Raw genomic sequence first — 24,617 nt, 5'->3', positions numbered from 1 at the left:
TTAACTGCAGCTAAATCAAACTTTTGAGCCAAGTTATGAATTATTTGCCATTGTGCAGCAGGCGAAACATTTCTTTGCCGGTGACTTTGTCCCTTTTTGGCAGGAAGCCCGGTTCTGTTTTTCTTTTTCTACCCCCATTTACCACCCAGGAAGGACATTACGATCCACCTGCCGAGTCATCCGAACCTCCCCTCACCCAAGCCAAGTCAATTTGAACAACATTTTGCCGCATCTCTTGTTATACAAACAAGATTCCACATTCCGTTTCTTGGCTCTCGTCTTCTTCCTCGAAAGGCTTTTCGTTTTCTTTCTTATTTTTCTGTCTAGCTGTGATGATTTGCCATTTGGGGACGAACGGTCTGGTCCGAGAGGCACGTAAATTGAATGGACGGGGCCAAAAGGTTCCAAGGGTAAACAGAAAAAAAAAATAAGAAGCAAAAAAACTCCAGCAAAAATTAAGTGAAAATAATAAACCCTTGGCACACACACAAACACTCATTCTCTAGGGGTGGTGGTGAATGGGTAATGAAAAAGGTAAAGCAAAGGGGCATTACACACACGTTGACCAACGGATGTCCTGCCGCCTGATGGCATTACAGTTAATTAAAGGTGAACCGATAGTCACAAAGTCCTGCCAAATCGCACAGTGGGCTGGAAAAGGCTGATCATTTAAATCACTTTGTGGCCCACAAAAGGGGTTATCATCTATCTATCAGTTATCGAATCCTTTTATCGAAATGTACTCTTAGGTGATTTATTTCTGGGAAGGCGTAAGAACTTGACAAAACAGTAATTACCGATATGTAAGGAGTAAGACTACCAATTAGATTTTATGAAAATCCAATTCACCAATAAAAAAATAATCGTTAATAACAATCGAAAATGTATCATCACAAAAATAAATTCGATATCGATCAACAATATATTCTTAATATATTTTATAACTTGATAACATATTAACTATCTATAAAATATTGAATTAATAATCGATCACTTTGAAAACTTATCGATTGTGGTTATTTTCACGCTTTTGGTAGCTTTATGACTGTTGTGACTTTTTTAAGGTAGTTTCCTGAAGTTATTGACCAAACCGGAAATTATCCCATGGTGACTGTGCGTATGTGAGCTCCACCAGTGTGTGTGTGCTCACATTTTTGTGTCTGTGTGTGGGCCATGGGCAAACTGGAAACTTTGCAAATGAATGGCAAGGCATTGGAAATAATGAGCCGTATTTACATTTCAAAGCGCTCACACAGGCGAGAGCGGTAAAAGTTTTTAGCCTCCTTCCCCAGAGGACCCAACCCAAGGCAAAACCAACCCGTAGGTCGAAATCAGTTACGGAACTCTCAAATCGAGAAGGATTGCGAGCAAAGAGGGATAAACAACCAAGGGTAGTACCCAGTAATAGTAGTAGTAGTACACACATGGGGATGAGGGTCAAAACTAAATCTCCTCCAGAGTTTGTGGGGAGTAAATTGCGAAAGCTTTCGGTGGCAGGATTGCATATAATTTGTTTTATGGCCATGGCGTGCACATTAAACGCGCACTTAATCACACGCAATGGGCGTGGCACCATCCAACCCGCCCACCACCATGGTCCACCATGGTCCTCCTCGTCGTCTGTGGCGACAAATCAAATTGATTTCGTTTTTCTGGTTTCCCTCTGCCTTTTCCCAATTTTTCCCTCTTTTTTGCCCCTTTTGTTGTGCTGTTTTGCGCCTTATTAAATCACTTTTATTACCATTGAAATGTGGAGAAAGTTTTTGCTTTTTTTTTGCGAAGGCGGCACAAGATGTGCTGTATATGTAATATGATTTTTAGCAGTTCACCAAAAAAAAATTCATATTTATGGCAAAAATATCTTGCTCAGTTCGATGAAGTACACACATCATTGTATGCATGTCTGGCAAAGAGGAGTAAACGATATTGAGGCGTAATATTTTGGGAAACCCATGGGCGATTTGGTCGGTGGTTGTCCATGGTGAAGCATCCTTTGGCCCACGGCCACCACACACCAATCTGCAATCTCAGTGGCATCTTGAATATCGAATATCGAAGAAGATGTATGTGTCTTTGTGCGCCTGACAACCGCCACACAAATAGAAAAGACAAATACCAGAGGCTGAATATTGAGTCAAGGGTTTCGGATTCCGTCTCAACTTTCCACAGATGACTCAGATTGATGCACAAAAAAAAATAAAGCTAGATATTTATAATGAATCCCAAAAATAGAACAAAACTACTGACAAAGAAACAAGAAAAATTTAGGAGTTTTGAAATCACTTTTAAATACAATTTTAGGTGTCAAAAAATATGCAGTGAGTAAAGGAATAAATGAATTCATAGTACTTGTTAATTAACAAAATACTGTTGCATACTTTTCGACACCTAAAATGACATTTAAAAGTTATTTTAAATTCTTTGTGATTTCTGCGGCACCCCTGATTATGTATATTGCATTTTTATTTTTCAAGCATTTCTCAAGAGGCCGTGGTATAATAACGCCGCTTAAAAAATGTTGAACCATTTTCTCCCATTATCCTTTTTTCGCCAACCTAATCTGCAGGCGGCCAAGAGGTTTCCACCCACAAAAAAAAATATATATATATATTATAAAAGGAAAAAAAAAGTACCACCGACCCCTAGATTTAGCCACAGCGTTTCAGCGAGGCGTGTAATTAAATTTTCATGCCACCTGCCTGAGGGTTGAATTTCCAGGGAGGTGGGCGGTAGTTTGGGGGGGGGGGTTGTTTTAGGGGCGGAATATGGGAGTGGCACATACAAAGAATGCAAATTGTCGGGGCTATTCCAAAATGCAAGCATCAACGCCTTCGAATGCAGCCAAAGCAGACGGAAGTAAATGCAGCAGCTTCCCCTATTTTCCCACTACTTTTCCATTTCCATTTTCCTGCTTCCTCTTTCCACTAGTTTTTCCTCCTCACCTGCCACTCGACGAAAAACGACACTCAAGTGGTCAGGTGTTAAGAGGTAGGAACACTGTACTTGAGCATAAATTGCTGCCAAGATACTTGGTAATCATATTTTTGGGTTTTTTAAAGTTTTTCACATTACTTAGGAACTTTATAACACATCCAGTTTCTCAGAGCTTTCTTAGTTTAATAAAACATCGGTTTTGAAAAAAATACATCGATAATATCGATAAAGACATCGATATTTTGCATCTCTGCTGTTTCTATATGTATTCCAATTCGAAGTTAATAAGTGAAATATTTGTAGTTATAATACATTTTAAGTAAAGATAAAATCTAACCCCCTCTTCCAACCAAACAAGTACCCTGTAATTCTGCTCTACCCAGCAAGCTGTGGGCGTATGTCTATATAACCTGCCAGATTCGATTGGATAAACAAAAGAAACAAGCAAACAAAACAACTGCCTTCGAGCAATAAAACACAAACAGACGAAGACGATAGAACAACAGAACTCGGATACGTACAATTGGAGAAAAGGGAAAATTTTTGCTATTGCGATTTTTCCCTCCCTCTATCCACACTTACATACCCGACAAAAATATATATATATCTATTTTTCGCCAAGATGCCGATGGTGATGCCATGTCGTTCGCGAGCCGCTATGAAACTTCATGCGGATTGTTATGATCGACTAAAGAAACCGATTTATTTGGAGGCACCAAAGTTGACAGCCATCGAGGAGGAGCGAAAATGTGGCGTACGCAAGGATAAGCCCGTGAATCCCAAGGGTCAAAGGCGACCCTTGCCGCCGGGCACCAAAGAACCAACTCCTCTCCCCATCCCAGGACAAAAGGTCATGCGTTCGCCGGTGGGTGGTGGAAAGGCGCCACCGCGTAATCGCAAATACGATGGTGCCAAGGCCACATTCTTTCACATCAAGGGTCAATCGTGGGAATCCAAGGGTTATGCGGAACTCTCACCGGGAGAATTGGATCGCATGAGGGCCGCGAGACCGAAAACCACTGATGAACGACGAGCCGAACAGGATCGCCGAATGGAGGAGCAGCAATATCACACTGCCGAAGCGGAACGTATGCGTAACTACTTCCATGACATCGATGAGCAGCGGAGGGAAAAGGAACGGGAGACGGAGAAAAGAAACGATGACGAGGCCGATGAGGATGTGAATGAAGAGCGGAGAGTCGAGGCCAAAAGGCTGCAGGTATGTTTTTATTGCCTATCGAAAATATCGAGTGACCGATAATACGATTTTAAAATCGATAAAACCGATTTATCAACTTTCAAATATCAATTAAATATTTTCCTTATAAGCGATAACTGATGATACAAAAATCAGACTATTTTAATATCGAAAATATAGACATGTTTAAAATATCCTTTCAAAATATTCATGTTTCTAACAAATACCAAACATATCACTTCATATTTTCATATCGAAAAAATTTCATATGTTACAAATGTTAAAGGTTTCCATAACTGAATAAATTTGTATTCTTTAATAGCTTTATAATTTAGCACCGAAAAAATCGATTAATAAAATTATCGACATTTTAAATATCGTTCTCTTAACGCAGATCAATACTATGCACTACAGATTTTCGATACCTGATTGTGGATCTATAATATCACATCTAATATCACATTATATTAATATCGATAGCTTTATCGGTTTCGATAATTGTTGCTATTCAACCTTGCAGGTCCTTCATCGCGCCCTGGATGCCAAATACGAGTCCGACGTGCGGGTGAAAGAAGCCACTCGGGCGATTTCCGAGGCCAAATGCAGTGCCATGTGGACGGCTCAGATTCAAGAGAGAAAGCTCCTCAATCGCATCCAACTCGATCACGATGAGGAGATGGCTCGCAAGAATCGCGATTACAACAATGCCAAATGGGGCACCGTGGAGCAACAGGATCAGGCCGAAGAGGAACGCCGTAGGCAATTCGGAAACGCTGTTCGAGAACAAATCAGTGATCGTGAGAAGTTAAGATTCCTAGCCCAGGATCGACTGCGGATGGAAGCTCGAGACTTGCGTGCGGCAGTCGATGAGTATAAACGGGCCGAAATGGCCGAGGGAGAATCACGATCCCGCCGCAAATTGGCCTACAGAGATGAATTGAATAAATACACCAAATTGCATCGCAATTTTGTGCGTATGATGTGCGAGCAGGATCAACGGGATGAGAATAGAGCCTACGAGTATCTGAAGCTAAAGGAAAAGCAATTGAGACAACAGAGGGCGGAACGCGAGGCCATCGAGGCGGATGTGAAGCGGAAACGGGATGTCCTCTTTGCAGTGGGTCAAAAGATATTGGATGCCAAGGATAATCGCGAAGAGATGCATTTCCTTGCGGAACACGAACGTCTGGAGAGAAAATATCGGGAAAACGAAAGGAAAGCCGCCGAGAAGGAAAGGAAAATGGCAGCAGATCTTAAGCGTGCCAATATGGAACAAATGGAGCATCTTAGCCAAATGAAGGCCTGCTATTATGTGCAACGTGAAAGGGAACTCAAGGAGATGATCCAGTATCGTGAGAAATTGGAGGAGCAAATGAAACGCGAGGCCAATGAACAGGCCATCAAGAAAGCCTGTCTTCGCACCAGCGTATCCTGTCAAATTGAGGAGCGTGAGAAGGCTCGTCGCCGCGAATTGGAGAATGAACATTTGGCCTTCGAAAGGGAGAGGGCAGCTGAGGCTCAGAGGCAAAAGGAAATCGATACGGTTATCACAGTCAAACTAGATGATCTACAAAAACGCGGTTGTCTGCCCAATTTGGCTGTTCGTTCGCTAAAAGGTCGCGTGGAAAATGCAGGAAACAAAAAGAAGCTCGGCTCTGAATTTAGTTAGATTTTTGGTTTTTCATTTCAATCCCAAAACACATACACTCAAATTGACAATGGCATAGATGATGGCTTTTCCAGCTTGGCGGAATTAAAACTTGCAGCACATATACATATATCGTATACGTATATATAGATATACCACTCTGTGGTGCCAACTTTTCTATGTTCATTGGGTGGCTATGTTTGTTGTCAATTCAACAAGTTAAAACTGCAGACCGCAGACAGAAAGATAGATAGATAGATAGATACATAGACAGACAGACAGACAGTCAGACCAAAACGACTGGCACTCATCAAGCCGCAGTGATAGAGCAAACAAAGTTTTTTATTTTCTATCCTTTCGTTCGCTCTCCACATTAATTGAATATATATACACACAGACACTTTTCAGGATTCAGGGCAACTAAAAGTAAACTTTATCCTGCGGCATTTCCAGCTGCAAAAATAATTAACCATACAAGCTTAAAAAAATATACTTAAAAGGGAGATGAGAAAAGGTGGCGCACTTAAGCTTTTCAATTTAATAAATAACTGGTTTATTAAGACCACCTTTTGAGTATATACTTAGTTGCAAGTTAATAACAACTAAAGTTAAGCCGTTTAGAGTGGCCATTAAAACTAAAAAGTTCCTCAAACATTTTTAAAGAGCTGTAATGAAGTGAAACTTTAAGGAATCTAAGAAAAACTGCACAACATTTTATTGAATATTTATTAATTTATCTGTAATTTATAGTATTTTGTTTATTTAAAAAGGAATTTATCAGGTATAACTTTTTAAATGATCAAAAAAATGGTTTGTCTTTAATTTTCATAAAAAAAAGTACCATATTTTAATACACAATTTGAAAAGATATCTTATATCTGGAAAAAAATTAAACCAAACACGTAGCAAAATCGAGAATAAATCACAAAAGGGCCGCCCCTTCGCACGAAGCTATCAATTCTGTAAAGTCAGAGAACAGAGCGCCGAGATTAATTGAGTTGGATAAATTTCGCCGGGCTAATACGTCTTTGGGAATTAACCCACGATAGATGAGTGGGGGCTAAAACCAGCACAGGCACACACACACACACGGATTAGGGTAAATTAAGTTGAGTATAAGTAGGGAGCATTTGTTTCACTTAAATTTCCTTAAAGCGAAATTAATTTCACTTGGCCGACTATTGATTTGATTTTGGGAATATTCGCAAGAGATAGCAGACACGAATGGGTTAAGCTGACCGTGACTGCATGGCTGTGGGTCATTTCTCATGGCGGTCGGTCGAGGGTTAATGATGCAGAAGAATATTGCCCTTGAATGAACCAAAACATGAAAAACCGAAAAGAAAAAAAAAAGAAATAAGCGTAGAATGGTATGTAAGCGGGTTAAGGCCGAGATGAATGTGTTTCTGGCGGCTCTGGGAGCTAAACGGTAAGAAATGGTTCTCCATGGCTTAAATACTTGCCATGATGTAGCATTTATGGGAAGTCCCCAGCCCTCAAACACACACACATGCTTTTTCACAATATAATTGCCAGTTCCTGCCAGTCGAACACAAAACAGAAAATAAAGCATACTTTTCTGTGCTGGTCAAATGAGTAAAAAAAAATAAAAGCTTTTTATAAAAATACGTTTGCGAGCGAAGTAATAGCACCATTTAAATGTTGCCAAAAAGATAATCTTAAAAAAAAGAAAAGTTTAGAGTACAAGTCCTTGGAGATGATTTCCAATGATTTATTTATTTTTATTAAGTTTTGTAAGTTCATATTGTCAATCGAACACAAAAAACAAAAATAGTATAGTTTTCTATGCTGTTCGAAAAGTTTTTCATAAAAACAGTGTTGCCAAAAAATTAACCATATGGAAAAAGTTTACATTTTAGAACTCGAAATGATGGCAATTGATAAATGTTCCCAAAGAGTTAATCTTAAAAAAAGTTGAACTTCCAAAATTGAAATCATGAACTGACAAAATAGAAGTCTTAAAAACAAATTTGAGATTACAAATCCTTGCAGAACACAAATAATATTTTAAATATATTTTTAATGATCTTTATATTTTTATTAAGTTGTGTAAGTTTGTAGTTAATGAAACTACTAGCGAGTTTATATTGACAACCTTAGTTAGACATATCAATTTATATATTTTTATATACTGGATGTGGATATATATTTTTGTATATCCATATCTAGTGCTATTATTTCGTACGCATATGTTATATGTGTGCCATATATGTATACACACACACACGCATTTGGGAAGAGGGTAGCTGTGTGTGTGTGTGTGTGTGTGTTTGGTAAAAACAAACAATAGTAAAACTGATTAAGTCGGGGAAAACCACATCAAGCTAAACGATGATGAAGAAAAGACCAAAAGATTACGAACGTTGAATGTTGAACGCCGAGCACAAAAGGGAGAGACAAATGGTCGAAAGGGGAGAAAGTAGAAAGGAGAAAGGAGAAGGAGATGAAGAAGGACATGTGGGGAAAGTTAACTTGATGCGGGCCAAGGATGTACAAACACACATGGTCACTGGAGATGAAAACGAGGTCCAAAGAATAAAAGAATACAACAAGAGGATTCTACCACATATCGAATAATTGAAAGGATATACACATATATATCTAGAAAAGAGGGGGGGTCTGCTGCGACAATTTGTAAGATATGATAGTAATGCCATACAGCTTTTCTGCCTCTCTCTCCCTTGTTTCCCCCCTTTTTCCTTTCTTCCATTTTTTTTTTCATTTTTTCTCCAACAATGACAGCAAAATTAGTCATTGTCCTCGTCTTCAGCTCCTGTCATTTGCATATATGTGTAAGAGAGTCTATATCTTTGTGTCTATGTGTGTGTGTGTGTGTGTGTGTGTGTTTTGCTAGTCCTGACAATTATGTACAATTTACTTTGCATAACACTCGAAAGCAGAGGTTTAAAAGCCATACCAGGAACGAAGAGACTGGGACAAAGACCTGGCCAAAGCCAACTAGTTAGCATATTTGTTGTTTAGTCCCCCCAAGTGGCTTTAGACCCAAGGAATTCTCACAGGACGAAAAAAAAAACAGGAAAAAAAGGAATCGTAGAGAGAACGGAAATAGAAACTAGAAAAAAATTAAAGCGAGGCAGCAACAAGAAAAAAAAACAAAGTTAACCCAACAATCTAAACAAAAGTAAAAAGTTTCGAGAGTACCCACTATACATAGAAGTCAGAATTTTAAACTCTGTGCTCTCTTCTCTCTCTAACTAAACCAAATATACAAAAAAAAAATATTAAATAACGACATCCTTTTTTATCCAAATAAAATATGCAAGAATCTGTATGTTAAAGTAGTTTGGGATTTAACCTTACTAGTACTCTTCGGACACCACACGTGTGCGATTGTGTTGAGTGGTTTCGCAGCTGCAAAAAGTTGGGAATTATTAGAGCCGGGCTTAACAATACAGAGAGAGAAAAAACAGGTGACAAATTGGTGGCTAATGTGTGTGACAGAGATAAAGAGAGAGAGAGAGAGGGTGGAGTTTTTTCTGGGTGGAATGTGGTGCGCTATGAAGAAGAAAAGATTCGGGTGATTTACGTATAAAAGGTGGGTTGGGTGCAAGTTCTTGTCCAGTGAGTAAAAAAAATGGAATTCTAATAAAAAAAAAAAAACAAAGCAAGTGCAGAAAGGTGAGAAAATATACATGTGGTGACCACTTCTCTGAGGAAATATGGCTAAATATATCATTTCTTCGGTTATTAGGGGTGAAAAACAACCTTCTTATGATCGTGATATATGCTATAATATCATTGAGTTGAATCAAGGTGAAAACAATAACCGTCTATGGTGAAAAAGTGCAAGCCGAAGGACCAAATGTGAGAACCTGAAGTGAAGAATGGTGGAAAAAGAACGGATAAACAGTGAGAACAGGCAGGTGAGAAAACAGAAAAATTGAAAATGTAATCATGTTCGAGAAATGCTGTGCAAATTCTTTTTTTTTTTTTGACAATCTTGTACTATATATATTTTTAGAAAAATTCTTTTTTTTTGTGTCGGTTTTTGCTTCTTGGTTTTGGTTCCATTTCGTTTTCTTGTTTGAGTTTCAGTTTGTTGGCTTATGGTTTTCTTTTTTTTTTTTTTATTTTTTGCTAACCTTGTGTGGGGTGTTTCGCTTTGGGCAATTTTGTGATTTTGGTTGCATTTGGTACGATTTTTGGTGAACTGAATTTGAAAACTGATTTTGCTTTTATTTCGATTTGATTTTGCTTTGATTTTTTGATTGGTGATTTTTGGTTTTGATTTGGCGATTTTCGATTTTGATTGGTTTTGGATTAGATTTTGGTATTTTTTTTTGCTTTCGATATATATTTAAGATCGATTGAAGTGCAAGATGGTGAAGAAGGGCTGTACAGGTATGATGGCTGAGAGATATCGAATTGAGTTTGAGTAGTGATCTGATCTGAATTAGAACTTTTCCGATATGCTATAGATGCGCTTAACGCTAACGCACTTGCGTCGCAGTCGCTCGCACTCGATTTCCCTGAAGTCGGCGTGCGAATTGGCGCCCAACGTCGTTTGTCCCGAAATGCTGAGATGATGATGGTGTAGATCCTGTCCAGTTGCAATGTCGTCGATAGCGATGTGATGTATCCTGGCCAACTGCTGTTGATGATGCTGTTGCTGCTGTCGTGTGGCAGTACAAATATCCGGTTCACTGGTGGCACCTCCCACGTACGAATGCTGCTCCTCCCGATCCTCGTCGTCCTCGTCCTCCTCCTCCTCGTCGTCGTCGTCCTCTTCTTCCTCACCTGGAGAATACTGCTGCTCTTCGGATTCTACAAGATCGTCTAGATTCTCGGCCAAATATTGTATCTGCTCTTCTTCGCACTGTGGACACTGTGATTCTTCGGCTTCCTGTTTTGGTTGATTCCTATATTGATTCTGATTCTGATTGGGATTCTGACTTATAATGGCCCTCTTGAGCTCCACAAAGAGTGGTGATGAGGGTTGCAGTTGCAGTGGTGGCACCACCACAGCCGGTTGTCCTGGCTGATCGAAGAGACTTGATGGTATCTCACCGCCCGAGGGCAACGGTTGACTGGTTATAACCGCCGCTGTTCCCAGGACACTGTGATGATGTCCTGAATTAGCTCCCGCCTCGGGATGTATACGATTATCGGAGTTGGTCGACGAGAACTTGGAGAGTAACGATCTTGAGCTGACCTTATTCTTTAGCTGCTGTTGCTGCAGATAGTAAAAGTCTCGGGGTAGGGAATTTGTGGCATGCAAAGGATCCTCTGGATCGTAATAGCCCAAGGCGGCGGGACGAAATAGACCGGGAGTGCTCAACGAATGCTGTTGATTTTGATTCGATTGCGATTGCGATTGGGATTGCGATTGTGATTGCGATTCCTGATCGTATGAATCACTTATAACACTGGCCGTGGAGGCGGTGGGCGTGGTCGTGCTGCCCAACGTCGACTGCGAACCGGCGGCAGCGGCCGCGGCTGCGGCGGCAGCGGCAAATTGAGCGCCCAGTAATGGCGTCAATCCGGCTAGAAATTGTTCCTGCTGCTGCTGCTGGCGCTGTTCGTCGAGTTCGCGGCGATAGGCTTCGATTTGATCGCTGGGCGATGGGGTATTACTGTGAATGCAGCCCTGAAAGAAATCCAATGCCTCGTACAGGATGAAACACAGGCCGAGGACGAGGAATGTCTCCATCATAAGCAGCAGCTGGTAGCCATTTAAATGTCTGCCGAGCGAAACGGTAACGGTAACGGCAGGGTTGCAATCGATAACGATAACGGAACGAAACGAGACGAAACGGAACGGAACGCAGCGAAACGAAACGCAACGGAACGAAACGGAAGCGAACGCGCTTTACCGAGCAATAACGGAACGGAAAAAACCTTTTCTACTCGTTTTCAATTTCGTCTCTTGGCTTTCGCTTTATTTTCAACACTTTGGCACTTCATTTTCCCTCATTTGGCTTCTCTTTTGTATCAGTTTTTTCTATTTTATTTTTTTTTTTTGTTGTCTAAGGGTTTGCGCTTTATCCTTGGCTGAAATTGAAATTGAAACCGAAGCGTTTCCTTTGTTATTCAATGCAAATTAATTTCGAATTTGTTTGTCGTTTGTTTTCACGTCTTTCTTTCGGCCTCTGCGCACTTTTCATTTGCATAAATTAAATACGTTACTTAAATGCATATACATTTATATATATATTTATCGTTTTTTGATTGCTTTCAAGATTTTTCATGTGCTTTTGTTGTAATTTAAGGAACGGGCAGGCAAACGCACATACATTGACACATACACATACCAGTACATTTTCGTTTATATATATATATATTTAGGAAAAAATGTATATAGAGTATATATACTATATATGATTATTTACAGCAGATCTGGCCAGCAGCTAAGCAGATAGTGGACCAAAGTTATAGCCTTGTTTTTAATGCTTATTGTGCTCTGTGTGTGTGTGTTTGTGAAAAGTTTGCAATGGCTTTTTTTTGGCATTGGTGTGCGTGTGCTGAAATTTCGAATTCATAAAAGAGACATAAAACTCGAGACCCCCAAGGGATTGTCGATTCCATAGAACAGCTCGTAAAGCCCAAAAAAATAAAAGCCAACAACTTTTTGAACAAAATGATAAGGTACGGCACAAAATGTTGGGAGTACTCAAAGGAACAAATAGTTATATTAAAATAAGTAAAAACTTCCATTTCAAAATCATTTCTCTAAAAAATTCGGTGAACTATTGCGAATAACCAATGGTACTGCGGGTCTCAATTTAATCGATTAGTTTCAAACTGTCTGCCAACTGAATGTGAATATTTGTGAAATATTTTACCGAACAACTCAAACTCATCCCTTATTCATGGCAAACTTAGAGTTTGAAGTAAGATGAAATATGCTTGTTTATGCATTGAACATTTTGCTCTATTTGTGCATGGATAATGTAGGGTTTTTTCCCCCAGATCTTTTTTACTTCTTCTCTGTAAAACAATTGTTGGCACTCGAGATTTTGTTGCACTTTTTATGGTCAAAGCATCAAATAAATTTGCCTGCCTTTTTCTTTTATTTACTGGCCCACCAATGGTTTTCGGAATGTCACGATTACCATTGGCTTGTGTGTCGCTCCCATTCGATTGTATTATACAATTGGGAAATATATTTTGAAATATTTCGCATATTTGATAAACTGACAGCCATGAAAATTGAATGGACTTAAACTCCATTGTAAACAACTTCATGGGGGGTGGTAAATAGTTCCCTTTTTTTTCATTTTTGGTGTTAAGGTTTCAATTGAACGGATTTAACATGACTTCGATGAATATTTACAATCATTTAACAGACATCAAAGTCATGATAATCATAAAAATCAACGGAAAAAATACGGAATAATAATCATAAAAGCATTTTCGTGTGGTTTTTACACAACTAACCCTTTTTTTTCCAGCCACACAGTGGGGCAATGATGCGGAAAAGGCTAAACCGAAGTCAGGGTCGAGATCTCCATTTTTTTTTTGTTGATAACTCCCTAGTAATATACCGTGGCCAATCCGCAAGCTAAGAAAAAAAAACTCCCGAGTTCCCATCAAAATGCACAACGTGTCGTTATTTATGCCCAACCCCCGTTCTCAAATCCTCTTTCTAACCACTTCGGCTTAACCCTTAGCATGACAAAGCGGTCCTCGGGTCCCAAATGGACCCCCAAAGCGGAGGACAAAACACAGAGGAGAATGCCTAAGCCGCGAAACGAATTGAGGAGGCCAAAACAGGATATACGAAATAAAAGAGTTTATTTAAGGCATGGCACGGGAAGAAATTACTTTTCTCTAGGCGATTTATTGTGATTCCATTATGTTTAAGGCCAAAAAAAATGGTCCCTCATTTTAAAAATTGTTGAAAATCAAGAAACAAAACCATTAATCTGTTTATTAAATTATTCTATATTTTTTAAAATGTGTAAAATGTTGAAACTCCCTTTAAAATTAAAACCATTTTTAGTATACCGTGATTTACAAAATCATATTAGCTGATTAAACAAATTTAAAGCATCTACATTTTTGTAAACAACTTTTAATCAAATTAAATTAGTACTCAACTTGTACACATTTAATTACAAAAAGAGTGCCTCAAAGTTTTCATATATACATCAGTTGACAAATTAAAAGCTCAACATTTAACAGTAAGTCACACAAATAATGAATGCCCCCAATAAATTAAGGATGACAGAGTGAGATTATGCAACTCAAACCGAAAATTCTCATTCGGCTCAATTTGCTGAAAAAGTTTTTCGCCCGATTTGTTTTGATTTCTGATGTCGAGGCACTCTCTAATTAAATTTTTAATGTGTGCGACGGGGGAAAAAGGAAAAAACTTTTCCGGCTGCTGCTGCTACTGCTGCTGCTTGGAAAACTTCAAACAAATTCCAAGTAATTGCACATTGAAATTGACAGAGACAGGGACGGCAAGATAGGCAGAGAGGGAGATGGCTACAAAAGGTTAAAAAGAGACGGGGCGCAAAACTGCAGTCTGTGGGCCAAGTTAAGGGCACATTGTTATGCCCATGTTCAACTTTACATGGCCCATAGTCTGTATAAAGTTAGTCAACGGACAATAAAAACAACAAGATGATAACGAGGGACACACACAAACAGTTATATATTTCATATATGTATATATAAAGAGCGAAAGAGATGCCTATAGAGCGTAAGAAAGAGATGGGTAGTGAAGGAGTGGAGCCTGAACGGGTACAGCTTAAAATTGTTATCAACAATTTAATCATTGAAAACCATTAAAACAGCAAACAACAAGAACTTTTTCTACTCCCCTTTTTTTCCCCCGTGATTTTTCCAACAGTTTTTCCCTCAGTTTTTCTTCAGTTTTTCCTTTTGCCCCTTTATTTTTTCGTTGTTGCATTTGTTGCTTTAATTGCTATACACAATGCAGCTGTGATTATGGTCACCAAGTGAAAAGTGAAAGAAGGAGATGGAGACACGAGATCCATTAATTTTATTTCGCTATTTTTCTTATTTATTGTTTTTTTTCCCCTCCTATTTTTTTGTTATTTATAAAATTAAATTCCAGTTTGTGCAATTTGTCCCCATATCTTTTTTTTTTTGCTCTTACGTGGCCTTTAATTAGAAACAGAATGAGACTGGGCCGTGTGAGTTGGTAGGATGCCATTACATCTGCGTCAGTCATTTGTTTTCGTCACACACGAGTTCGTGTCATGGTCAACACATGCAAGACAACAAACAAAATGAAAATGCGGAAAAGCCCACAATTCAAGAAAGTCGCACTGTAAATTCTCTGAGGGAAAATTGCAAATATTTTTACAGACTGTTTATAGACTGCCACAATGTAGTTTAGGTCACTACAAACTAGGTTCATGGTGCACTTTTTAAGTCTTTCAATTGTTTGTTTATTTTGTGACTCTATTTCATCTGAAAAGTATTGAATTGAACTTGTAGTGTGAACACCCACTCGCTCAACAAAACATTCTAATCTTTTCAGACATTAATAACAAAAACTTTTGTTTCTAAATTTAAGACTCTAAACATGTTCCCATTCCTTAAAATTTATTTTCTATCATGTATTAACCAATAAATATAACAATTTGTATGCCAAACTTAAGTATTCTGTTTATTGTTATGTAATTAAATCATAAAATAAATTCACTAATAAACTACCTAAAAATTAACTAGGGAATTTGGTAATAAATTTAGAAAAACAATTTTACTAAAAATAAAATGAATAGAAAATTGCAAAAGATACAAAAATTTGTATAATTTTTACAACAATGAATTTCAGCGAAAATTTGAACCAATTGAGAAGGCTATGATTTTTTTAAGCTGTCAAAATGTGTTATATGATTTGTATCACCATTTTATTCAGTTAAAATCCAGCTACGAAGTCGGAGACATTCAATTTTCGAAAGAAAAAAAAAAAAACTATATAAGAAATAAAACCTAAAATAATATCCAATCGAAATGGAGAACTACATTTCCTTAATTGTAGAACGCGCAGAGGGACAGTGGTCGTTCCCCATTCACATAAAACAGCCCCTGAAGCACCTGATGACCAACTATGCTGAAACCTACGGATTTGATCTTGATGACTTGGAGTTCTACGCATACGAAGGACGCAAACTGGAGACATTCGATACGGCGCTATTTTTGGGACTCTGCGATGGGGAGGTAATAACCGCCCATTATATAAGAGATGAAGGCCTATAAGAGAGGGGAATATTTTGGATTACCAAGCAAGAATAAATATTTAATCCAATATTTTGTACATCTTTCTTTTAATCTTGTGGATTTTATGCTAGCCTGTGGACTTTTCCTCCATTGAAGGTTATACATATATTTCAACGGCAACTGTCACGCTGTTGGAATTCAGCTAGAACAGTTTTCTTGGCTGCTGGCTGCACTTTATTGTGTGGCCAAAAGGGGGGGGGGGGGGGGGGATGGGTTAGGAAAATGGGTGGATGGGGTTAGGATGGTCGGAAAAGAGCTGGTAGCAAAAGTAAACCAACATAAGTGTTGCGTCGTTCGTTCGTTTTATTGTTGTGTGTGCCGTGTGGAAACCGGATGCAGGACATGGACCGAACTCGGACCTCGGCAGGTCATATGTTAACTAACCTCTTTTCGGAACCCCTGACCCAACCTCCTTTTTTTTGTGTTTTTTTCTTTTTGTCCTTGTGCCCTGTGCCCTGTGCAGCATAAATTTTTAAAAAGCTTGCCACTGCGGCTTGTCAACTGCAGCAACCTTGCCCTTGTTGCTTGCCACGCCCCCCTCCTCGCCCCCCAAAAAAAAAAGAGGACCAGCAATTGTGACAATTTTAAAACAATTACATACTGACAACAAACTCAATGAGGGAGCATACAAACATATGTACATAATTTGACCAGACTGAAAAACAGAACACTAGTACCAGTGGCCGAGTTAACAATTTGTGCAATCCGCATTCAAGAGCTGACCGCAAAAACCAACGGAAACATGAGATCATTATGCCACGCACTCTGCGGTCGACATCATGAATACCTATCTACCATATTTCTGTTGAATTGGGGCCCATGGAGTGTCAATTAACTCAATCGAATTAACCAAAAGAAAAAATTTAATTAACCCACAAGAAATGCCATTATTAAATATCGCTTTGTGGGAAAATTTCGGAATTCTGGTAATATGAATCGATTAAAATTGTTAAAAACAATAATATAAAAGCACAATTTTAAGAACAATAAATTCAACCAAAGTATTTAAAATTCTCTTTTAGTAGGCTACGACTTTTTAGTCTTGTCAAGTTGTTTTAGGTGATATGTTTCTTCTATTTTAGTCAGTTGTAATCCTGCAACAAAGTCGGCAAGACATTCGATTTTCGAGAAAAAAAAACTAAAATAATTTTCAACCAAAATGGAAAATTACATTTATATAAATCTAAAATGCGGAGAAGCAGAGTTCAAGTTTCCTCTTCACGTAAAGCAGCCCCTGAAGAACATGATGGAAATGTTTGCTTTCATACATGAATACAATCCGCAAGAGTTGAAGTTTTACAAAGAAGACGGAGTGAAGCTGGAGACTGTCCTTACGGCCCAAATGATGAATATACACAATGGGCAGACACTAATCGTCAAACATAATCCCCAGTAAAAAGGTACACTTTCCCGAAACGATGTAGAAGAAGAACTGAAGCTGGAGACATTTGACACGACACAGGACTAAGGAGGACTAAGCGATGGGGATAACGATTCAACAAAAACTATATTAGTAAACAACCAATACATTTACAAATGACTTAGAAAATTGTCGAGCTTATCATTAAAACGTTTTCACAACACTCTAATTAAACAAGGAAAATTTGTCACATGTTTTTATTTAATATTCTTTTAATGATAAAAATCACAATATATAAATAAGTATTAAAAACAAAAGAATTTCAAACTGTTGTCTAACCAGTAAGGGTTTAAAAATTATGTCTTAGAAAAGAACATGGTCTTTCGAAAGAAATCCATATTTTGCTGCATACTTTTAGACACCTTTACAAGTGATTTTAATTTTTTTTAATAATTTCCTATATTTATAAAAACTATTAAGCCCATGTGATATATAGAAATGATATGTAGCATTCTATGCGGATCTTTAATCTTGAGACTCCATGTAGACCCGCCCCACGATAACCACCCGAAACCACTTTCAATCCAGCACTTCTCGTGCCATCTGCATATCCGTGGTGCAAACTTTTGAAGTTTGTTTTCGTTCAATTTGCTGAGCAAACAACTGAACCATTAAGAACATCTTCAGCGGCAGACGAGCGAGTTCATCTGGAAGTGGAAGTGGATGTGGATGTGGATGTGGATGTGGATGTGGATGTGGATGTGGATGTGGATGAGGATGTGGATGTGGATGAGGAAGTGGATGAGGAAGTAAATGTGGAAGTGGAAGTAGAAGTAGAAGCCTGCGGCTGTGGAAGATTTGCGAAATGTGGTCGTCGTGGCGGGAGTTGCGAAATAATTAACCAAAGAATTAAAGCCGTCACAGAAGGGAAAAGCTTCAAGTCCAACGAATTTTTTCTTTGTATGGCTGTTGCACTTAACCAACTCTCTTTTGTGTACCATCATATTATATCCTTTTGCATTCAAATTCCTTTCCATGCTATTTTTAATATGCAAAGTATGCATATATGGATTTTATTTTATTTCCTATAGCCCCGGCGCACATGATGTTTGCTTTCAGTTTCGCATCGCATCGAAGAATGCCTTTTGTGAGAGGCCTGATGCCCGTCTGGATCCCTTGTATTGACTCTCCATTCTCCGCTTTCCACTTTTTTTCCCTTCAGATGGTCATTAAAAATATGAAATTTCATGGGGGTACACACTCAGACACACACATACTGGGCACACCACTCAATGGAACACTTAAATGAATTACAGTTCTCAGCTGGGTTTTTTCATTTTTCTCGACTTTTTTTCTCCTTTTATTCATCGAAATCTGTTCGAATTGAATGGCTGGATGGACGGGGATAAAAAGAGAGAAAGATGGTAGGAGATTGGAATATGTTTTCGACCGATTCATGGGCGGCTATAATCCCGGGGAGCGGCAAACCGACATTGGACCTTGGCACTCCTCGTTTGCATTCTCCTTTTCACTGCCATTCGGCTGGAAATCTGGCCTTTTACCATCTGATGGGCTTATTTTATCCATTAGTTATGGGGTCTATATCAAAAATATTTATAAAAACCGAAATTAATTGAAATTCCTTGAACAATATCGAAACATTGCAATTTTTAATAAAATATATTTATCGACTAATTATCGTTCATTAATCGACGATGCTGGGATGCTATCAAGTTACATCGATAAATATGGCCTTAATAAAACCAAATTTATCGATGTCATTTTATCGGACAAATAATAGTTCAAAGCAATCCAATTACCACTTCTCCTTCCCAATTGTCAGCACACAAACCTATCGATGATAAGGACCAGGAAATCCCATTGGGTATCTGACACAAAACAACAATAATGGAATGAATTTGAACTCCCCCATGACCACGCCCCCTCCAGAGACACACAAACACACACAAACACCTTTCAATGTCAGATGGCTGGGATGTTGGCTGCATTATTTGACGGCCATTGAAAAAGTTTGCCACAAATGAAATGGCCCAAAGGAGCTGTCAAATCTGCTGCGTTATAACATTTACTATGTTGGTGTTTTGGGGGGGGGGGCGGGTCACAAGGGTTAAGGGTAAAAGGCAGTAACACAAAGCGACGAGCAAAAGTTGCACAAAAATTGACAAAACATAAATAAAATATGGCGCAAACAATAAGGAAGATTTTTGTGTGCCGGGAGGGGAGTGGGTGGGTGGTTTTTGGAAAAGACATGTGACACAAACAGATGCCAGGTGGAAAATATTTTTTGGGTATGGCGGGAGGGGTGGGAACCCTGTCACAGTGACGTTAATATCGCCCGATAAGTATTGACACAAGTGGTGGAGTGGAAGAGTGCCGACAAATAAACAAACAAGCAAAATGATGAAAGAGCGACTGGCGATGGCAGGGTTGCCATCGTTATATAAGAGCAAGCCAACTGACAGAGTTGCCATCGTTATATATATATAATATATCCAATTGCCATTTTACAATGATGACGTAATTGATTTTTAAGCAAATACAAACACACTTTGTCAGTGAAAAAGAGAAAAGGACAGGCGCGGGGAATACAGAACAGAATAAGAAAAGATTTCCAAATAAATAAAGCGAAACGTGCAAACATCGATGACGACGAGTGCTTGTTGAAAACCTTAGCCTAGAACCCCTCCAAAAAAAAAGGGAAAAATGGTGGAAAAAAGGGGGAAAAAAGGCAGTAGACGAAAACCCCTAGTATATCAAGTAAAAAGCAAAGAAAGAAAACGAAGCTGTGGGTTTGGGGGGAAATGCTCCTCCAAAAGGGGAGCTACAAGCCCCCAGAAACGTGCCACGACTGCAGGTGAAACCCAGATGTACGTGTGTGTGCAGCCACTTTTGAGTGCTTGCACAACGGGCACGACTTTTCTTTATTTACACTTGCTCCTTACATCAACACACACACACTCAGTCGCAATAAAGATGCCGAAAAAAAGGAGAAGAATCATCACTTGAAAAAAGTTATCATATGAAATACAGCCATTACCAATGAATTTTTTGGTTTCAGAAGGTCCAATAATATTATTTCATTTTATAAAACAGTTAAATTGGTTTCTAAACATATTTTTAAAACCAAATAAAATTCTCAGGCTAAAAACAAATATGATTTTCTTTGAAAACCATTTTAGTCTTAATAGATTTAATAGTTTTACAATTTTTGGAACTATTAAATAGCATAGTTTTTAGAGTACTCATATATACTTTTAATACATCTTTATTAAAAGTACTTTTTTTCTCGCAGTGATCTAAAATAAAAATCCTGCCAACATCCTTGAAAGACAGAATGAGATAGGTGAACTTAAACAGTGATTGCAGCTCTTTATAAAATGCCTTAGCCCAACCATAATTCAAACACTTTTCCGACGAAAAGTAAGAAATTATCTGGAACGGTTCAAGGGTCAAGCCAGAGTCAAAAAAAACTTTGAACTTGAGTTGGGTCATTTAGACTGAATTTGAGTTTAAGTCCTTAACTTTTAAGACAATTTAAAGCTCTTTGCAAGATGTAGGTATCGGGGAGAATAACATTAAGATACAATTTATTTCCCCAGTTTTAAGTTAATAAAGGAATTTAAATTAAAATTCTTAACATTTATAGGTCAAATATCTTTTTTTGGAATATTTTTTAAGTCGATAACCCCAACTTTTCATAGCTTTAATTTTTCCAAAGCAATAAATGTTCCCCAAAATGTCAGCTCTCTAGAGGCCGAACCACATGCTTATAGCCTAATTGAATTAATTATTTATTATTGCCACGCCATTGCCAAACTTGTGTGTATTTGAATATTGAACATTTAAAGCCAAAAAGCCTAAGCCAACAACTTCTGCCTCGAAGCTGTGCTCGTGCATAGCATGCTCTATATATGTTTAATCATATATATGTATTTAGATACATATATATATATATATATATACGTGGGTGTGTTGTGTACGTGTATGTGCTAGTGCAAAAGCTTAGATTAGTCATTTGCATCTGCCACAACCAAATCCCCACAAGTCCATTTCCCCTCATTAAACACAATAAATCCTCTTTCGAAATGGACTTCATTGATTAGGACAACAACAATAGCCACTGCTGCAACAATAACGCCACAGCAGTAGCAACAACAACAACAACAGCCACGATCTATAAACAATTAGTCGAACAAAAGGTTTATATATTGAATGAAGATGAATTCGCCAGGGTGCTGAAAGGCCAAAGTCAAAATCAAAATCAAAATTGTTGCAACCATAAATGGGTGCGCTTGAAATAGTAATGATTCTGGTGTTAAAGGCTAAAAGCCTGACAACCTTTATTTAATTCAGTCACCTAGTTGGGTTAAATTTGGAAGATGATACGTTTTAGGAGACCTAAGTTAAATTATTATCTCGATTGTGGTGTATAAATGCTTGTCAATTGATTTTGGTTTGGAAAAGTCATCATAATAGTTGGGAAATAAATTAAACATATGGTAAGCACTAGTTTGATCTCTTAATTAAGATCACTAAACATATATCATTCATTTTCTTTATCATAAAGAACAGGAATCTTTTTAAATGGGGTTTATAATTAAATTATATAAAATTGAAGTTCCTAACCGGAAAAGTTTAATCTCACTTACATTTATTTTAAAAAATCTTGTAACAGAAAAAATCTAAAGCTTTTAAAAAATGACAATTATTAAATTAAAAGCCATCAAACCAAATTATCTTAAATAAGTTAATTTTTTCGTCTCACAAAAAAATATCTCAAATGTGTCTTTATATTAAAGTACCAAAACTCAACTACATTTATTTTAAAAGTCTTGTATTAATCATCTAAAGCTTTTTAAAATGATCTTAAATTTTTAACTTTAAATTAAAAACCTACAAAGAAAACTCTCTTAAATAAGTTAATTTGTTTTTTCCACAAAAAAGAACTTAAATTAAAGATATAAGTTTCAAAACAAACCAAAAAAAGGCTAAATAAATCGATACTGAAACCGATGGAGATAATGATTTTGATGATGATTTCCTTAACACACACACACTCACGCCAAACCCTTACACACGCACACAAACACACACTCTGTTGTCGTTGTTATTGTTGTTGTTGTTGGTATTGCTGTTTATGTGCTTGTTTTTATTACAATTGTTATCGCTCTGCTTCTTGTTCATATTCCCCAAATTCTATTTTCTGGACTTTTCTTTAGCTCATTTTGTTTCTCTTCTTCTCCACTTTTTTTTGTAATACATTTTATTGTTGTTTTTATGCTTCAGCAAACACACGCACACCCGCACACACTCACAAGCAAGCAATCAAACAAATAAATACACGCACACACGCAAACGTTTCTCTTTTATTAGCATTTGTTTACATTTTTCTTGTACATGTATATGTTGTAACTTTATGTATATATTTTTTATCTTAATTTTTCACTTTAGCACACAGCAAAGAACAATAAAAAAATATTTGAAAAAAATTTGAAGCAAGGCGAATAAAAAATATTTTCGAATATTTGGATTGAGAACTATAAAAATTGCATAGCATTGCGATTTTTGTAGCACACTTTTTTGGGCGCGCGTTTACGAAGTCGTCGGCGTTTTCTTTTGTTTATGATTTGTGAGTTTTTTTCAGGGCTTTTTTAATTGTTATATTATATTATATTAATTTATTTTAAATTTTTAATGGGTAGTTTTTGTAGGGCTACCTTTAGGGGTTTAACTCCTTTTGCATTTGCCGCTTGTTAGGTGTTTATTTTTTACTTTTTCTAATTTTTGTGGTTATATTTTGTACATTGACCTAATGTTTTTATGGTATATTATTTAGTTTTTTGGTTTGAAATTTTTTTGGAATATTTTTTGAATATTTTCGGTATTTTTTTGGCTGTTGTTGTTGGCTGTTTTTTTTCTCTTGGCTGTTATTTGGTATTTTTCTTGCTTTGTTTTGCTTTTAACCGTGCTCGACGACCGCTTTACGCCCGTATTGAAAACAGACTGCGGCGGCCAGCAGCGAGATTTATCCCATGAAGATAAGTGCTGCAGACGAGCGTTCGTTTTGCCGAGCAGAACCGAGCACGCACACTCACGCACCCATAACAGTCACACAGATACACACACACACAGAGAAATACGGCTTGATGGCGGGCAACATTGTGTTGTTGTGCTTTCTGTTCCATTTTCTTTTTGCAAACAGTCAGCATCCGCACTAATACCAATGCCATAGGGAAAGCCGAATGGCATTTGCATCGGAAAATCTCTTCTTCGGCTTTTCATCTCTTGTTTTCTCTCTCACATTTTCTCTCTTCTCACATGCCGCTTCTTTAATTGTGGTGAAAAGGAAAAGCTTTTGAGTTTCGAGCAGGTGAAAATCGCTTGAAAATGGCGATTAAATGAGCTTGGCGATCATTTTTTAGCCGGCTGAAGAGAGTACTTTGTTAGTTTCTCCAAAATATACAATATACACACGTGTGCTTTATTGCATTTCCCAATTTGTGTGTTATTCTAGGAAATTATATTGTTAAAATAAAATATATACAAATATTTTTCAACATTAACTTTCATATTTTAAGATATAAAAAAAATATATTCTTTTTTAGCTATGAATAATTTATTAGCAATAAATCAATGTTTAAATGAAAAATCTTTCTAGAAATGGTACATTAAGATATTCAGCAATACGCAAAAAAAATTATTTAAACAAAAAAATATAAAAAAAAATATAACATTACAAGAAAATTAAAAACTTATATAATTTTCTAAGAAAATTTAAAAATTGAGTGTTTTTTATTCTGATTAAATATTTTTTATTATTCGAATTTTGGCATTTTGAATTTTAATTTATATTTTCCAACATATAAATATCTGTGGTAAATAGAAACAACTACTTTAATTTCCATTTGTCCGGCTTTTATTTCTCGGAAATCCCCTGCTGGCACTTTAGAACCATTTAAAACAATCAAATAAACCGAAAGCAAAACAAACCCCTCGCCCTGCCTTTTTCGTAACGCTCCCTTAAAACCTCAGACTCTCTTAATACCATGGTGGGTTCATATTTCAATTTAAGAGAGTCGGAAAAGCTCTCCTCAAAGCTATGCTTTTCGTCAGTTTTCCTTAGATTTTCCGGAGATGGACTGCAACAGTTACAACGCTTGAACGCAAATCGAGAAAAAGAGATTCACCTAATGATGGCAGAATAATGGGTGGTTTAA

At 37.5% G+C, this 24,617-nt stretch overlaps 3 protein-coding genes across 19 annotated transcripts in view; 1 reads left to right on the top strand and 2 right to left on the bottom strand.

Annotated features, from left to right (window-relative positions):
* Positions 1 to 24,617, bottom strand: part of rg (A kinase anchor protein rugose) — a 193,888-nt gene that overhangs the window by 78,999 nt on the left and 90,272 nt on the right. For 10 of the 16 annotated variants that reach the window (XM_036821018.3, XM_036821019.3, XM_036821024.3 and 7 more), the window contains exon 1: positions 9,905 to 10,043. The exons of the other annotated variants lie outside the window; for them this stretch is intronic. The gene's annotated coding sequence lies outside the window, so the exon portion shown is untranslated. Of the gene's footprint in view, positions 1 to 9,904; positions 10,044 to 24,617 lie in introns of those variants that run through there. 16 annotated transcript variants of the gene reach the window in all.
* LOC108004638 (cilia- and flagella-associated protein 45) lies at positions 3,373 to 5,899 on the top strand. Its single transcript, XM_017067587.4, has 2 exons — positions 3,373 to 4,153; positions 4,653 to 5,899. Exons 1-2 carry the CDS (start codon positions 3,557 to 3,559, stop codon positions 5,799 to 5,801), a joined length of 1,746 nt encoding a protein of 581 aa, XP_016923076.1. The 5' UTR covers positions 3,373 to 3,556; the 3' UTR covers positions 5,802 to 5,899.
* LOC108004640 (histone H3.v1) lies at positions 9,107 to 23,973 on the bottom strand. 2 transcript variants are annotated; one of them, XM_036821030.3, is made up of 3 exons: positions 23,118 to 23,973; positions 10,262 to 11,813; positions 9,107 to 9,173 (listed from the first exon to the last, which is right to left on the bottom strand). In XM_036821030.3, the coding sequence occupies exons 2-3, from the start codon at positions 11,473 to 11,475 to the stop codon at positions 9,122 to 9,124; spliced, it is 1,266 nt and encodes a 421-aa protein (XP_036676925.1). In that variant the 5' UTR covers positions 11,476 to 11,813; positions 23,118 to 23,973; the 3' UTR covers positions 9,107 to 9,121. The 2 variants fall into 2 exon arrangements, with proteins under 2 accessions (XP_036676925.1, XP_016923079.1); XM_017067590.4 differs by lacking the exon at positions 9,107 to 9,173 and having other exon boundaries at positions 10,216 to 11,813; positions 23,118 to 23,873.

Source organism: Drosophila suzukii, chromosome X (assembly GCF_043229965.1).
Source record: "Drosophila suzukii chromosome X, CBGP_Dsuzu_IsoJpt1.0, whole genome shotgun sequence".
Classification (NCBI taxonomy): Eukaryota; Metazoa; Arthropoda; class Insecta; order Diptera; family Drosophilidae; genus Drosophila; species Drosophila suzukii.
The sequence above is the reverse complement of the archived record's forward strand: the minus strand, read 5'-3'. Positions and strand labels throughout refer to the sequence as shown.